We start from the raw sequence: 14,946 nt of genomic DNA on the forward strand, positions 1-14,946 counted from the left end.
TTTCTTTCTTTCTTTCTTTCTTTCTTTCTTTCTTTCTTTCTTTCTTTTTCTTTCTTCTTTCTTTCTTTCTTTCTTTCAACAGTTTTTTTTTTTTTTAAGATTTTATTTATTTATTTGACAGAGAGACACAGTGAGAGAAGGAACACAAGCAGGGGGAGTGGGAGAGGGAGACGCAGGCTCCCTGCTCAGGGAGCCCGATGCGGGGCTCGATCCCAGGACCCTGGGATCATGACCTGAGCTGAAGGCAGACGCTTAACAACTGAGCCACCCAGGCACCCTGTGAGGGAACTTTAAAACAAAAAATAAAAAATACCGCAAAACCCCATAACAAATAAAAGACAAAACAAGACCCAAATACCCTAAACAAACCCAACAACAAGATGGGATAATTAGTAAGGCTCTTAGGACTCCCCAGAATTACAGCTGAGCAAGCTCGTTAAGGCCTAAGTGGTTGTTTTCCATCTGGCTCTAGCTGCCGGGTGCCCTCGGTGGCTTATTGGAATAAGGATGCCCCGTCACTGCTGTTTTACCAGCCACTAAATAATCCCTTCAAACGGTCACGGGGAGGTGGGTCAGGCACATAAGCCTCTCCTGAAGAATCAACCAAGACAGTAACCAGAGTCCTAGCTCACCCCGGAATGGCCCCAAGGAGCCCAGACAGGACATTGCTGTCTCGGGCCCCTCATCACCCTTCCTCAGCTGGTTCGCACTGTGTCTCTGCAGAAAGCCCTGCCCAGGATCCCTCCTCCCAAGTGGCCATGGACAAGTCACTTAAGCTCTCTGGCTTGTTTTTCTCATCTGCCATGTGAGAACCTAGCAAGCTCTGCTACTCAGGTAGCCTCAGAACTGCTAAGTTGAGGTCCAGAATATAAAGTATCAGGTGAGGGAGTCATCATTCTGATGTATTCGAAGAGCCAGCCTTTGCTGAACGCTCATTACATGCCAGGCACCATGCTAACTGCTCTATGGACCTTCTTTTGCTTAATCCTTACAATAATCTTGTGAAGAAGATTTTTGCATCCCCACATTACAGAAGAGAAAAATGAGGCTCAGATTGGTCAAAACTTATACAGGGAGATCACAGAGCTGCAAGCAGCAAGATTTGAACCCCGATCTGTCTGTCCTAATGCTCTTCCTTTGCACAATATTTATTTTTTTTAATTAACTTCTAAAAAATTCTAGTATAGTTAACACAGTTTTATATTCGTATCAGGTATAAAATACACCGATTCAACCATTAGTCTGTTCTCTATATTTAAGAGTCTGTTGCTTGGTTTGTCTCTCTCTCTTTTATCCTTTGCCCATTTGTTTTGCTTCTTAAATTCTACATATGAATGAAATCATATGGTATTTGTCTTTCTCTGACTGGCTTATTTCACTTAGCATTGTACCTCCTAGATCCATCCATGTTGTTGCAAATGGTAGGATTTCATTCTTTTTTATGGCTGAATAATATTCCATTGTGTGTGTGTGTGTGTGTGTGTATGTGTATTGATGGACACTTGGGCTGCTTCCATAATTTGGCTTATTATAAATACTGCAGCAATAAACATAGGGATGCATGTATCCATTTGAATTAGTATTTTTGTATTTTTGGGCTAAATGCCCAGTGGTGTAATTACTGGATCATAGGTTAGTTCCATTTTTAACATTTGAGGAACCTCTATGCCATTTTCCACAGCAGCTGCACCAGTTTGAATTCCCACTAACAGTGCATGAGGGTTCCTATTACTCTACATCCTCACCAACACTTAATTTCTTGTGTTGTTGATTTTAGCCATTCAGACAGGTGTGAGGTGATATCTCATTGTAGTTTTGATTTGCATTTCCCTGATGATGAGTGTCATGTTGAACATCTTTTCATGTGTCCATCTGTATTTCTTCTTTGGAGAAATGTCTGCTCATGTTTTCTGCCCATTTTTAATTAGGTTATTTGTTTTTTGGGTGTTGAGCTGTATAAGTTCTTTATATATTTTGGGTACTAATTCTTTATTGGAGATGTCATTTGCAAATATCTTCCCCTATTCAGTAGGTTGTGTTTTAGTCCCAATAGTTTATTTTTGCTTTTGTTTCCCTTGCCTCAGGAGACATATTTAGAAAAAAGTTGCTATAGCCAATGTCTGAGAAATTACTGCCTGTGCTCACTTCTAGGATTTTTATAGTTTCAGTTCTCACATTTAAGTCCTTAATCCATTTTGAGTTTATTTTTGTGGATGGTGTAGGAAAGTGGTCCAGTTTCATTCTTTTGCATGTAGCTGTCCAGTTTTCCCAACACCATTTGTTGAAGAGGCTGTCTTTTTCCCATTGCATGTTCTTTCCTCCTTTGTCAAAGATTAATTGACCATGTAAATGTGCGTTTATTTCTGGGCTTTCTATACTATTCCATTGATCTATGTCCTTTGCACAGTATTTCTGAGTGGAGAGAAAGTGATTCCTCTCCAAGATTTTGTCAAATACAAAGAAGGCACCCCAATTACAGAGCGCTGGCAAGCCTTCAGATGACTGTAGCCCTGGTTGACCGCTTAATTGTAATATCATGAGAGACCCTGAGTCAGAACCACCCACTTAAGCTGTTCCTAAATTCCTGAACAATAAAAACTGTGTGAGACAATAAATGTTTACTGTTGTATTAAGCCTCTAAATTTTGGGATAATTTGTTGCAAAGCAATAGATAACATACAACATTTTGGCTACCATGGATTCATCCAACAAACATTTATTTATTATTAATTGTGACAAGCACCCTGCTAAATGCTTGAAATGCAGTAGTGAGCGAGATTAATATGGTACCTGCCCTGATGGAAATGATAATCTAGCAGGAGAGACGGATATTAAACGAGCAAAGAGATACGAGAACATTGAGAAGGAAGCACCGTCTTTAAAATTAAGTTATTGGTAAAGTTGAAGAGGAGACATTAAACCTGAGTCTTGAGGATAGAAAGAATCGGAGGTTCTGGCATTTTCCTCCCCACCTGTCTTGGTGTCCTCACTCTTTGCTGCCTTGAGTTGTTTTGGAAATGAGGCACAGTATTAAAGAAACTAGCAAATGAAATGATAGAGACTTCTTAGCTTTCTTTGGGCCTGAATCTCCCCTATGGAGAAAATGGCCTTTAAAAAGCTCCCTTGGGGAGCGGCCACAGGCCAAATAGCTCTGCATAAGAAAGGGAATTGGGGAGATGCAGAAGCTGTGTGGGGACAGCTAGAAGTTAAAGAGGGACTTGGGGAGAAAAAAATGTCTAGTAGGGATTTTTATTCCTCTGTTTGTTTAGTGGTATGTGATAAAATGCTCTTTTTCCCACAAAATGGCCAATAAAATCTCTTGCCGCTTAACGCTTTCTGGAGTAGGTTGGCTTTTTGAGGCGATGACAAAGCACTGCGTTCTCCTCCAAGATTGGCTTCAGGTGAACCCAAGACTGTTCACAGGAGACCAGCCACATAGGGGTTGGACAAACACATAAATACAATCGTGTTAGTCATAAAAATAAACGAAAGGCTTCTGATCATCGCGGCCATCTGAAATGGACAGCTGGGCTCCCGACACTGATCGGCGGCCTCTGTGGTGCCACGGACGGCCGTGCGACCCTTGCTGAGTTTTGGTGTAGCACGGACGTGCGAGGGGCATTCAGGCCCTTGGAAGCCCAGCTGAAGTCTTCTGGACCCAGACACCCTCCGGGGTCACCCCAGCAAGCTCTGTCCTCTGGAACATACAATGTTCCGCCCACTCAGTCTGGCCCTATTTACTGACATTCATCTTTATGTATATTTTATACGTCCATGACCTGTCTTTCCAGTTAGATCATCAGTTCTTCAAAGGTAGGTGACATTTGCCTTTTATCTCTTTTTAGAAGCCACAGTGCCTAATAGGGTGCCTTCATATAAAAGTGCTCCATTAATATCCAGCTTCACTTCATTCGCATCAGTTACGAGTGATTCTCTGACGGGAGAGAGGAACTGTGGACGTGAATAACTATGCAGATGTGCTTTAAGAGCATAAAGCGTATAAACGTATTTGCCCTTTCAACTTAGTGAGCTGAATTTTAAAAAATCATTTACATAATTTCGAAGTTATTGAGGATTGCAAGGGGAATCCCAAGTCAAGAATTTACACTGCTTACAAAAGCAGAGAGAATGTTAGTTGCCTCAAAAAAAATCCCCAAACTGTGAGGTAACTCCAATATTCGACTTTAATCAGAGTCTTATGAGAGCAGGTCTCTTTCCAATCTCCTCAAATAAAGACTGGTCTTGTGTTCCATAATGTGAGGTGTTTTTTTTTTTTAATTTGAGGATTTTAAAAATATAGGATAAATGAATGGTGAATTAGAATCTTAGAGTAACAGACCACATTACTCCATGAAGATTCTCATTAAAAGAGAATGTTTTCAATAGTTCCTTATCATTTTGTGCATATCTTCCTTGTTCACTTTTTAATGTAACATGAAAAATCATTGTATGTTGAACTAAAGATTACTTTTACTGCATTAGGAGAAACCCATGTTTCTAATTTTGGAACAGCTGTAATAATTGAGGGTAGAAAAAAAATCTCTAATTATATTTTACAAACATCATTCTAAATATTGCCTAATACACTGCTAATTTTGGCTAGATTTTATTTTATTTTATTATTTTTTTTTAAAGATTTTTTTTTTTTTAAGATTTTACTTATTTGACAGTGAGAGAGGGAACACAAGTAGGGGGAGTGGGAGAGGGAGAAGCAGGCTTCCTGCTGAGCAGGGAGCCCGATGCGGGGCTCGATCCCAGGACCCTGGGATCATGACCTGAGCCGAAGGCAGACGCTTAACGACTGAGCCACCCGGGCGCCCCCCCCCTTTTTTTTAAAGATTTTAGATTTTAAATAAAATAGACTTCAATGAAACAATATTAAAAGCATATTCCAAGGGATTAGACAGAGTCTCAAAGATTAGCACTTTTAATACTGTTTTACAATGTTGTGGAGGATTGTTGTAGAAATTGTTACCATGATTCTTATTTTTTTTAGAGAGGGAGAGAGGCGGGCAGGGCAAAGGAGGATGGAGAAAGAATCCCAAGCAGCCTCCACACCCAGCGTGGAGCCCGACGTGGGGCTCGGTCTCAGGACCCTGAGATCATGACCTAAGCCAAAATCAAGCCTGTAGCTTAACTGACTGAGCCACCCAGGCGCCCCGGCATCATGATTATTTTAACTCTGGCTTTTCAGTTGTGATGAATGTTTTACACCTGCACAAGCTGTTGTTAACTCTAGCTCTACAAACACGATGACACAGGGGTCATTATTTCTATTTCTCACGGGAGGGCTAAGAAACCTGGAAGTTTAAAGTGCCCACCTGAAATTGTGACTGATGGTTCGTGGGGTATTTGGAAAGTTCTTTCTTTTTTTAATTAATTAATTAATTTGAGAGAGAGAGCGTGTGGGGAGGAGGGACAAAAGGAGAGGGAGTCTTAAGCAGATTCCGCACTGATCGAGGGCTCGATCTCACAACTCTGAGATCACGACCTGAGCCAAACCAAGAGTTGGACGCTTAACTGACTGCACCCACCAGGCACCCCTGGAAAGTTCTTAATCTGACCATGACCATGTGTAGCCGCTTTGTACTGCAATGTAGATTATTCAATTTACCAATGTATTTCAACAATTAAAACATTTTTATCCTTCTTTTAAAAAAAAACCTAAATACAATAAAGTGTCCACCTGAGCTTACACAAGGAATCCCCGAGGCCAGGGCGTCCTAGTCCTGCCTCTCACCACTACCTCACCGCTTCTCTTCCTCCTCTTCCCAGACCAGCTATTTAGGCAAGCTTCGATTATGTGCATTTATCATTTTAGAAATAATGACAGAATACTGACGGAAAGGGAGGTGCTGGGGTCATTAGCAAACGTTTGTTATCATTCTTACTCATGAAAGCTTGGAAGGCCCCCAAAACCTCACATCATCCCCAAGGCCTGTGGCCGGCTTCCTGCTTCCCAGGGCCTATTATTTAGGGACTGTCTGTGTTGCCCTATCAAACAATGATGTCTCCTTACCTTCTGGCTTTGCTTGCCTAGTCACCCTCTTTCCCTGGGAGATGGAAGGGTGTATCAAAGCAAGAGAAAGCGTCAGTGGCTATTTCTTCCCCTTCTCTCTTGGTTGAGTATTGTTTTGGCATCTTGTATACACCCATATTAATTAATTATTAAGTATATGTCTGGCAAGGCAGTTCTTTGCCTTGGGCAGGAGACTTTTTTTTTTAGGGAAAAATCATTGTGAAATTAACATGGCGATTAGTAAGCAAGGCAAGCATGCAGTGTCATGTACCAACTCACCAGCGTTTTCTTGTGAAAGGAAGACTCTAAATTCACTTCCAGAATGCCATGAACAGCTCACTGGGGCCATTACCACTTGCCCTCTGACCCCTTTCCAAGTTATAAGCCACTTTGTATATTTGCCTCAGAGAAAAATTGGGCCCCACCCTGGCGATTCTCCAATGAATAACTAATTGAAATGCTTACCAATGAGGAAGGCAGGCTTCTTCCAGAACCTCAATCTTTCTCAGAGCATGCACTGTTTAAAATAGGTGTCATGGGGTTCCTGAGGTCCTAAGACAACCTAAATGAGGAAGATTTTCATAAAACTTGGTTGAAAGGCACTTTCTTTTACTACAGTGTCTTATATTTGAGGTCAGGGCAGAGTGAAGAGAGGAGAAGGTTAAATCAGGGATAATGTCACATAGCTGTAGGGTTTATAATGACAGTTGCATGATTTTTTGTGGGGAGAGCAGGACCCGCTTGTGTGGAAATGCAGTTTTCACAGGAAGATATCCACAGGTTGGAATATCACAACCCCATACAGTCCAACAAAAGAAGATGTCCTGGCCTGGGCGCCTGGGTGGCTCAGTCGTTAAGCGTCTGCCTTTGGCTCAGGTCATGATCCCAGGGTCCTGGGATCGAGCCCCGCATCGGGCTCCCTGCTCCGCGGGAAGCCTGCTTCTCCCTCTCCCACTCCCCCTGCTTGTGTTCCCTCTCTGTCTTGCTCTCTGTCAAATAAATAAATAAATAAAATCTTTAAACAACAACAGCAAAAAAAAACCCATTGCATATACAACATAAACTCATTAGGTCTCTGAGACACTCTCCTTTCCTTGATCAGTTTATCAAGGTGGGAAACATGAACAACTGGTCTTGGGAGTATACATGAAAGTGAGGGAACACTGCTATACCATATGGTTTAGGCTAAGTATACCATACCTGGCACCAAATTTCGCATTTTATAAACCGGAAACCATTTTGTAGAAAATTCCTTTATTATAGTGCAAATAACTTTCAGCAGTGACATAATAATGTAAGAACACATTTAGCAACATTTTACACCACGCAGTAAATAAGAAAGTGTTTCTTTGAAAATATGTCATCATAAGAACATTATTCCTACATCAATGCCGGAAAATGCCAAGGCTGTTTCTCTCAAGGCAACAGGACTCCCTCCCTCTTTTCGGATATTTCCTTCTTAATAGAAATGAAAGGATTTGCCATTTTAACAAGCCACCATCAATCATTTCCCAGAGCGACTTCTTAGGGGGTTTTGAACTGAGGTTGGCAAGATTTGAAATGGGGTTTCAGATTTTAAAAAAATAATAATTTTAAGACAATTCTGGGACAGCCCAGAAAGTAGAAGTCACTTCTGTTAGTTTTTAAGTAGATACATACATTCACTCCAATTTTGATGCAGAAATGGACAGATTGTCTAAAGCCTTTATTCCCCCAGAGCCTGATTGTTATTCATACTCCTTGGTTTTGGTCATGTTGCAAAATTAGGGCTCTGGTCAGAAATAACTCCTTACATACCGAAATGCTTTCCTGTGAAGCTTTAAATTGCACTTTCCACCCTGAATTCCCACCTTAGACCTCACATGCCAATGAGGCAAGAACATTGTTTCCAGTTTACAGCTAATGAGTAACACAGCCCACCCCCTGCTAATTGAGCTATACCTGAATTAAACCATCACATCATTTAGATTAATTCCAACAGGCTTAACCAAGAGGTTCCTACTGGGCCTCCCAGAGAAAGGAAGGGTTAACCGTGTATCTTTACACTGAGCTGCCCAAGGGCTTGGCAGCTAAGCGGTTAGCTGATAGGTAGAACAGTGTCACTTCCAATTAGCCACAAGCCCAGCTCCTCTGGTTTCTGCTGAATTATGCAGTGTGTGGGGATGGAGGGCCACTCAAAGGAAACCTCCCGTGGGGGGGTCTTCCACCAAAACCCCTACAAATACGGTTCAGGGTACCCTCGAAGTGTCCGCACGAACACGCCTCAAAATCTAGCGGCTTTATAAACCACGAGAAGTGAATCACAGGCTTGAAAGTACCTGGAGCCAAAGAACAGCCCTCTTGGCTGAATATGGCTGATTAAGTCAGCTGGTACATAAAGCTTTTCAACGCTCAGCCAGTCTTGTCGGATAAGGTTATCTTCTTCTATAACACAATGGAACTGTGCTAGATAGTTTCAAAGTGGAGAAGTACCCAAATATATCACCTATAAAAAAATTCACGGTTTTAGTTTGCTTTTTTCTTAGACTTTGGTGCTGAAACACTGTCTACATTCTCGACACATGAAAATGACATGGCCACTTCCGTGCCTCTGCATGTTGTGTAAAAAAACTCAAAAGCAAAGCAGGACAAGGACATGTCATAACATGATGCAGTATGCTGTACAAACAAGACCTAAATTATATATAAATACATCCCCCCCCAGCTCCCCCTTGTCCCTCCCCACTACCTGACCAAAGCAGTGCCAAGGGTCCTTCTCTCCAGGGCCGGTGCAGTTTGCGAAGCCCGGCACCCGGGACTCCAGCCACCTCTTGCCGTGCGGTGATATTCACACCACTGCCTCCTCCTGGAGATGCTCTGCTGTCCGATCAGCTCCACAAACGCAGGGAAACCCCTACAGCTTAATTTGAAACATTCACACTGTGGGCTGGACTCCAGGGATCTGGAGTTCTGGGAGTTAACCTTCCAGATAAACTAACTGGATCATTTCCTAATCTGGATCCCCCCTTATCCTAATGTCTCAGCACAGCTAACATAGTAGGAAGCATCCTTTCCTCTGAAGTTCCAAAGGCACTGCTTAGAGATATTGGTGAGGGTCACATAGTAAAAGTAATACAATGAGCTAACAGCTTAAGTTGATATAAATCATTTCCAAGTAAGTTATTTGGGGCCATTTGCTTCTGCTTTACACTGCATTCCAGAATCATTTTCATAGTACACTTTTGAAAGTTTATATAATAGTTATTTTAAAAATGGTCTCCACAATCACCTCTTACATGTTTTCAATTAGTTTAATAACAACTTAACAAGCTGTTATAAAGACCTAGGTAAAAGTAGTTAATTAGGCTTAAGGAAGCCAATACTGTGCTAATTCACAGTAAAGAGAAAACGTGATATAAATAGAATTTATGTAATCGTCGATTACTTGAAAAGCAGTTTTATCAAAATGTTGCAAACTTTTCCCAAAAGCACTTACAGCAATTTATATCAAGAGATCCTAAGTTTAGGGGTATGGAAGATACAATTCTTTCATGACTGTAATATGTAATCTTCCCCTTTGGACCTAAGATATCTGTACATTCAAAAGTTCGTAACTTGCTGTTTTTGAGACATTAATCATTCTCTAATACGTACATTGAGTATAAATAAATAACTACGAGAAAGCTTTAAAAATCTGAATTAACGTTATGCTGTGCAAAAACCAAAAACCAAGAATAAATCCAAAACAAAACCAACCAAACCTTGAACAACCTACATTCTATGTAAATACCCTGACTAAAATGTTGGTTGTGCTACACACTTCACTTCAGTGCAGAAATGAGTTGATCTCGGTGTACCATCTTTGTTGGCGGTGGTGGTAAGTCTTAAGCACTTTTGTTTCTAAGTATCCCCTTGCTTTGAAAAGATGAATAACTTGCTACCAAATCACAAATTATCACAAATCCATGTCAGTTTAGTCTGAATAAAATCCAGCATAAATGTATTACTTTGTTCTGGAAATAATGGCTCGGTGTCTTTGTTCTGACAGCTTCCTAAGGGCAAACCACAGTTTGAAGTTGTCGTTTTGGGTTTAAACTGCACAGAAAGAAGAGACAGTGAAGCCTGCTTTTTGTTTTTGTTTTCTTTTTAAGTCTCCAGATCTGGCTAGGACACTTCTTCCAGACCCACAGTCAGACAGTTGTGGCACCTGATCCTATTTGAAACAGAGGTGGTTTAAACAGCATCAACCAAGCTTAGTGATCTGGAGGTCCCCGTTTATCTTTATGGTGTCGATTGCAGATAACGTCTGAATGCGGTGGTAGAAATCAAAAAGTTGGTGTCCATCCACAAACACTCTGAAGCGTGGGTGCTCACAGAGAATTTCCACCTGGAAGAAACAAAATCATAAGCTCAATTCACAATTTCAGTGAACCCTGATAGGGAGAACAAACACACAGTCCTTCAGTTTAGAGAAAGGCAACATCTTCAGTGGTTCTCAAACCCTGGAATCATACAGAAGTACAACACAGGCTGCTGGATGCCACCCCCCCCCAAAATTTTTGATTTAGTAGGTCAAGGGTCAGATCTAAGAATCTGCATTTCCATCACGTTCTAACACGATGCTGCTATTGCTGGAATGAGGAACACACCTTGTGAACCATTGTTCTTCACTCTTCAATATCCTTTAAAGATTTTAATTGTTCATGCTTGACCACTTCTCCATTCTCTTTGTACTCCGGGAAGTAACGTAAAGCAGCACAGATTTATTTATATGGCACGGTCATCCCCTGAACCTACCCCACCCTCAGAGGAGACCCTCGCAGAGATAAACTGGCACCCACTTAGTAGCATGTAATAACAGTCTAGGCACACAACCATGGTAAACACTAAAGCAGAGAGAAGGTTACAAAGTAATTACACATCCTTGGATCAAGGATGTGTAATTAACAAGGCTTTGTTAAGCCAAACACAAATGCTGATTCCATATGGTAAAAGCTTTTTCTTCCTCTTTTCCTTAAGGAATTCACCATAGATTTTAATCACTGGTTCTGTGCTATGTATTTATTAAAAGCATTGGTGGCCACCATGTAAGAAGAGACTTCATATGTGATATTAGTCACATTTAATTCATATTATTACTAAAATTATATCACCAAGAAGGGCCGATTTCACTTCAGTTTGGTTGTTGGGGAGCATTATATTCCTCTTGGCAGACAGAAGCTCTGGTTACTCATACTCATGAGCTACGCATTAAGATTCATCATTAAGAAACTGTCACAGTCAAAAAAAAAAAAAAGAAAGAAAGAAAGAAAGAAACTGTCATAGTCAAGAGGAGCCTAAGGGGCCATTATCATTCTAGAGAAGGGCGGAGGGCATGGGTAATATGTACCGGGACCTTCTCCAGACTATGATTAGAAGGGCAACAATCTCAATTCTATCACTGACTAAAAGTCATGGATTCTTATTCCACCCCCACCACATGTTATGATGAGAAGAAAAATTATTACTTCTTTATAAGGCCCTTGTAAATGTCTAGATGAAGAGCAACAGGTTAAGGGTAGTTGTGCTTTATTAGGCTTATATGCAACACGGAGCTTCTCACTGAGCTGTTATTACTGTAATGGATGTTAACAGGTGTAATACAGACAACTTCACCAGGCCTGGTATTTCAATAAATCCTTTCCTAACACATTACCCACATTACCTGCATCTCTTACTTGGCACTGTCCTTCATAAGGAAGGTGCTACTAATGTTGCTTGGCTGGATGGGAAGTTTGGGTTGTGCTTCCTGCCCACTAGATGGTGGAGAGCCAAGTTATACCCATCTGGGCCCAAGGGAAGGAATTTGTCAGCCACACAGCCGGTGACAATAAAACAGACTGAGGCTTCTTAACCCAGAGGGAGACACAAGGACCAGACCTCATTAGCAAAAGTAACAAGAGAAAAAAAGATTATCACTATTGTTCTTAAAAAAAGTCACCACTAATAAGGTTTAGGGCTCCTTATAGGTTGAAAAAAAATGAGGAAATTTCTAGCACTTATTATTTAATAATCAATCAAGATATTTTGGGACAGGTATAGATTATGTGCCTAGTACTAGGTTGAGTACTACATAGAAAAGTATTTATTCTTAACAATCTGGACATGGGTTTATTTACTAAATCTACGGCTAAACAGAGCCAAGAGCTACTATGGTATTAGTTCGTATCAGCAAACAGAGCTCTTTTGATCATTCTTCTTTTTGTCACTATCAGGTGACAAATTTCCTAGACGTGCAAAAATTCTGGCTGCTTAAAGCATTCTTGGCGTACGCCGGAGGAGCAGAGCACCATCACCCCGCCAGTGGCTGCAGTGGAAGCGTTCGAGGTACTCACCCTGAATGGCTGGTCTGGGATGAATGGAAAGTAAGGGATTGTGGACTGTTCTTCACCTCTTTCGCCAGATATACAAGAATTTCTGAGTAGTTGCCGGTCTGTGAACACAGCTTTGAGTTCAATGGCCACATCGGCGGGAGGGTCTTCGGAGTCACCACAGGTCAAGCTGATGGCAAAGCTGAAAAGAACATCGTTTCATTTATTCTGGGTTTGGCTATCATTGACCCAGGCTCCCACAGTTCCTCTTTCTCCTTGGGGTTTGTTTGCTTTGAATGGGCCACTACTCTTTACACAGGAGATTAGACTATGTATGGAGGAGGAGGATTACAGTCAAGCCAGGTATTTTGTTTATTTTATTTTTAAAATTTTCTTTAAGAATTTATTTATTTGACAGAGAGAGACACAACTAGAGAGGGAACACAAGCAGGGGGAGTGGGAGAGGGAGAAGCAGGCTTCCCGCTGAGCCAGGAGCCAGATTCGGGGCTCGATCCCAGGACCCTGGGATCATGACCTGAGCCAAAGGCAGACCCTTAACGACTGAGCCACCCAGGCGCCCCCAAGCCAGGTATTTTAATACCGAAAGGAGGCTGTGGTAAGAACTTCGGTGGAGTTGAACATGACTAACATTAGGGATTTCACATACCCCAAACCACCCACACATCTGTGTCTTAATCCGTTTCAGAATTCTCAAAAACAGCCCCAGAAACTGACCAGAGGAAATAATATCTTGTAATATTTGCTTGTCATTTATATTGGTAGATCTTGCTCCAAGCACCAGGTTTAAAAACCCTTAAAAAAAATCCTTTGGCTTCCTCAAGGGTCAAAGAGAAAATGATGTGGGCCTATATTTATAATCTCTGATATAAATAGCTGTCTGGAGAAATGATGGCTGGGATTCATACACATTCTTTTCATGGGAACGTGGTACTTTCTTGGCACTTCCAACTACCAACACTGGCCACAGGGAGAAGAGGGGGAGCAAGCAACCACAACAAGAGTGGGCAGGGCCTTGTAACTGCCTGATAAGCTTTGGGGGCCACAAGGACTCTCTGGCTTACCTCTCTGGGTTGAGGTCTACAATGCCCATCACCAACACCTTCTTGCCTGGTCTCATGCCACCTTTAATATGCCCACAAAATGGAACTATCTGCAAAGGAGGACAGGAGAAACAGGAAGTGTACCGCCTGTCCCGGCAGAGCCAAGCCCTCAGATCCTGAGGACCTGACCCATCAGAAAATGCAATTAGAAAGGAAAAGGGTGCAGGCAGAGACACAGAGCCCAGAACGAAATCACTTACCAGGCGTGGGAAGTACACGTCGGCTTGAACTGGAGAGCCCAAGGAGTTGTTTAAATGCCCATCATCTAGTTTCTAAAAATAGCAGCACACAGATTGGCTTTCCAGAGGCTCTAGTTTTAGGGGGCGTGGGGGCTGGGAGGAGAAGGGGAGGGAGTGGGGAAGCACCTATACAGATCTGGCTGAATCCAGCAGCCTTCACCGGACACAGGCAGTGCCTGCAGATGCTGCCACCTCACAGCCCACTGAATAACCTCATAAAGCCCGGGAACAAAACCCGTCCTTTCCACCCGGTAGCTCAGCTTCTGAAGATCCCCAGACCTTCAGATCTAGATCAAAATCCAGGTCGAGGCACGCCGGGGAGCCAGAGCCCCGCGTCGGAGGAGGGGAGGCCCCTCTTCAACCGCAACCGCCTCTGGACCCGCAGTCGCCCAGGCCTGTCCTGAGGGACATGGCTGGGGTGCAGGGCCGCTCTCAACTTCTCTCGGGGGCCCGAGGGCCAGACCCATTTCCAAGGGGGAATCCCCGGGACGTCGGAGGCGGCCGCGGGGCGCGCGCCCCAGACACACTCGCACAAGCGCACACTCACACGTGCAACGTGCACACACCTGGCCGCCGGCTGCATGGCACCGCGGGGGCAGTCGGTCACCCCCACGCCGCCGTCCGCCCCCATGCACCCTCTCTCCGGTGCACCCGGGGCACCCGCCTGCCCCCCAGGCCGGCCGCTCACAGCCGGCGCTCGCTAACAGGTACCGGGCGCCTTCCCACGCGGGGGGCGCCGGGCTGGGCCTCAGCCTCGTCTACGCCGCAGCCAGGCTGAGCAGGCGGCGGCGTGCGGGGCCGCGGGAAAGGGGCGCCTCGCGTGCACCCCTCCGCACTCACCACCGCGGTATCGCTGTCGGCCACCGATCCCGCCATCTTCGTGCACGGCGCGCCGGGGTGCACGGCTGGCGGCCCGGCGGCGGCGGCGGCGGCGGCGGCGGGGGACGTGGGACGCGGCGCGCGGGCGGGGATCCCGGGGCGGTCCTGCGCCGGGCGGGGGCGCGGGTCCGAGGCTGGCCCGGCGCGCGCACACACCACACACACACTCGGGCGCGCACGCGCGCGCACGCCTGGGGCCAGGCGCCGACCCGGCAGGCTGGGGGGGGTGGAGGGGGAGGGAGCGGGAGGGCGGCGCGGGTCGGGAGGTCGGAGGTGGCCGCCGCTGCCGGCACCGGCGCTGGCGAGTCGGGGCTGCTTTCTTCCTCGGGGTGCTGCTGTCGCCTCCCGAGGCAGAAAGG

The 14,946-nt window shown here is 44.2% G+C and overlaps 1 protein-coding gene across 1 annotated transcript; it reads right to left on the reverse strand.

Moving 5' to 3' along the window:
• Positions 1–7,256: 7,256 nt before the first annotated feature.
• LGALSL (galectin like) lies at positions 7,257–14,673 on the reverse strand. Its single transcript, XM_035001431.1, has 5 exons — positions 14,549–14,673; positions 13,670–13,741; positions 13,431–13,519; positions 12,373–12,550; positions 7,257–10,385 (listed from the first exon to the last, which is right to left on the reverse strand). Exons 1-5 carry the CDS (start codon positions 14,582–14,584, stop codon positions 10,242–10,244), a joined length of 519 nt encoding a protein of 172 aa, XP_034857322.1. The 5' UTR covers positions 14,585–14,673; the 3' UTR covers positions 7,257–10,241.
• Positions 14,674–14,946: the final 273 nt, after the last annotated feature.

This window comes from Mirounga leonina, unplaced genomic scaffold (assembly GCF_011800145.1).
Source record: "Mirounga leonina isolate KUSES-001 unplaced genomic scaffold, KU_Mleo_1.0 Mir_125, whole genome shotgun sequence".
NCBI classification, from domain to species: Eukaryota; Metazoa; Chordata; class Mammalia; order Carnivora; family Phocidae; genus Mirounga; species Mirounga leonina.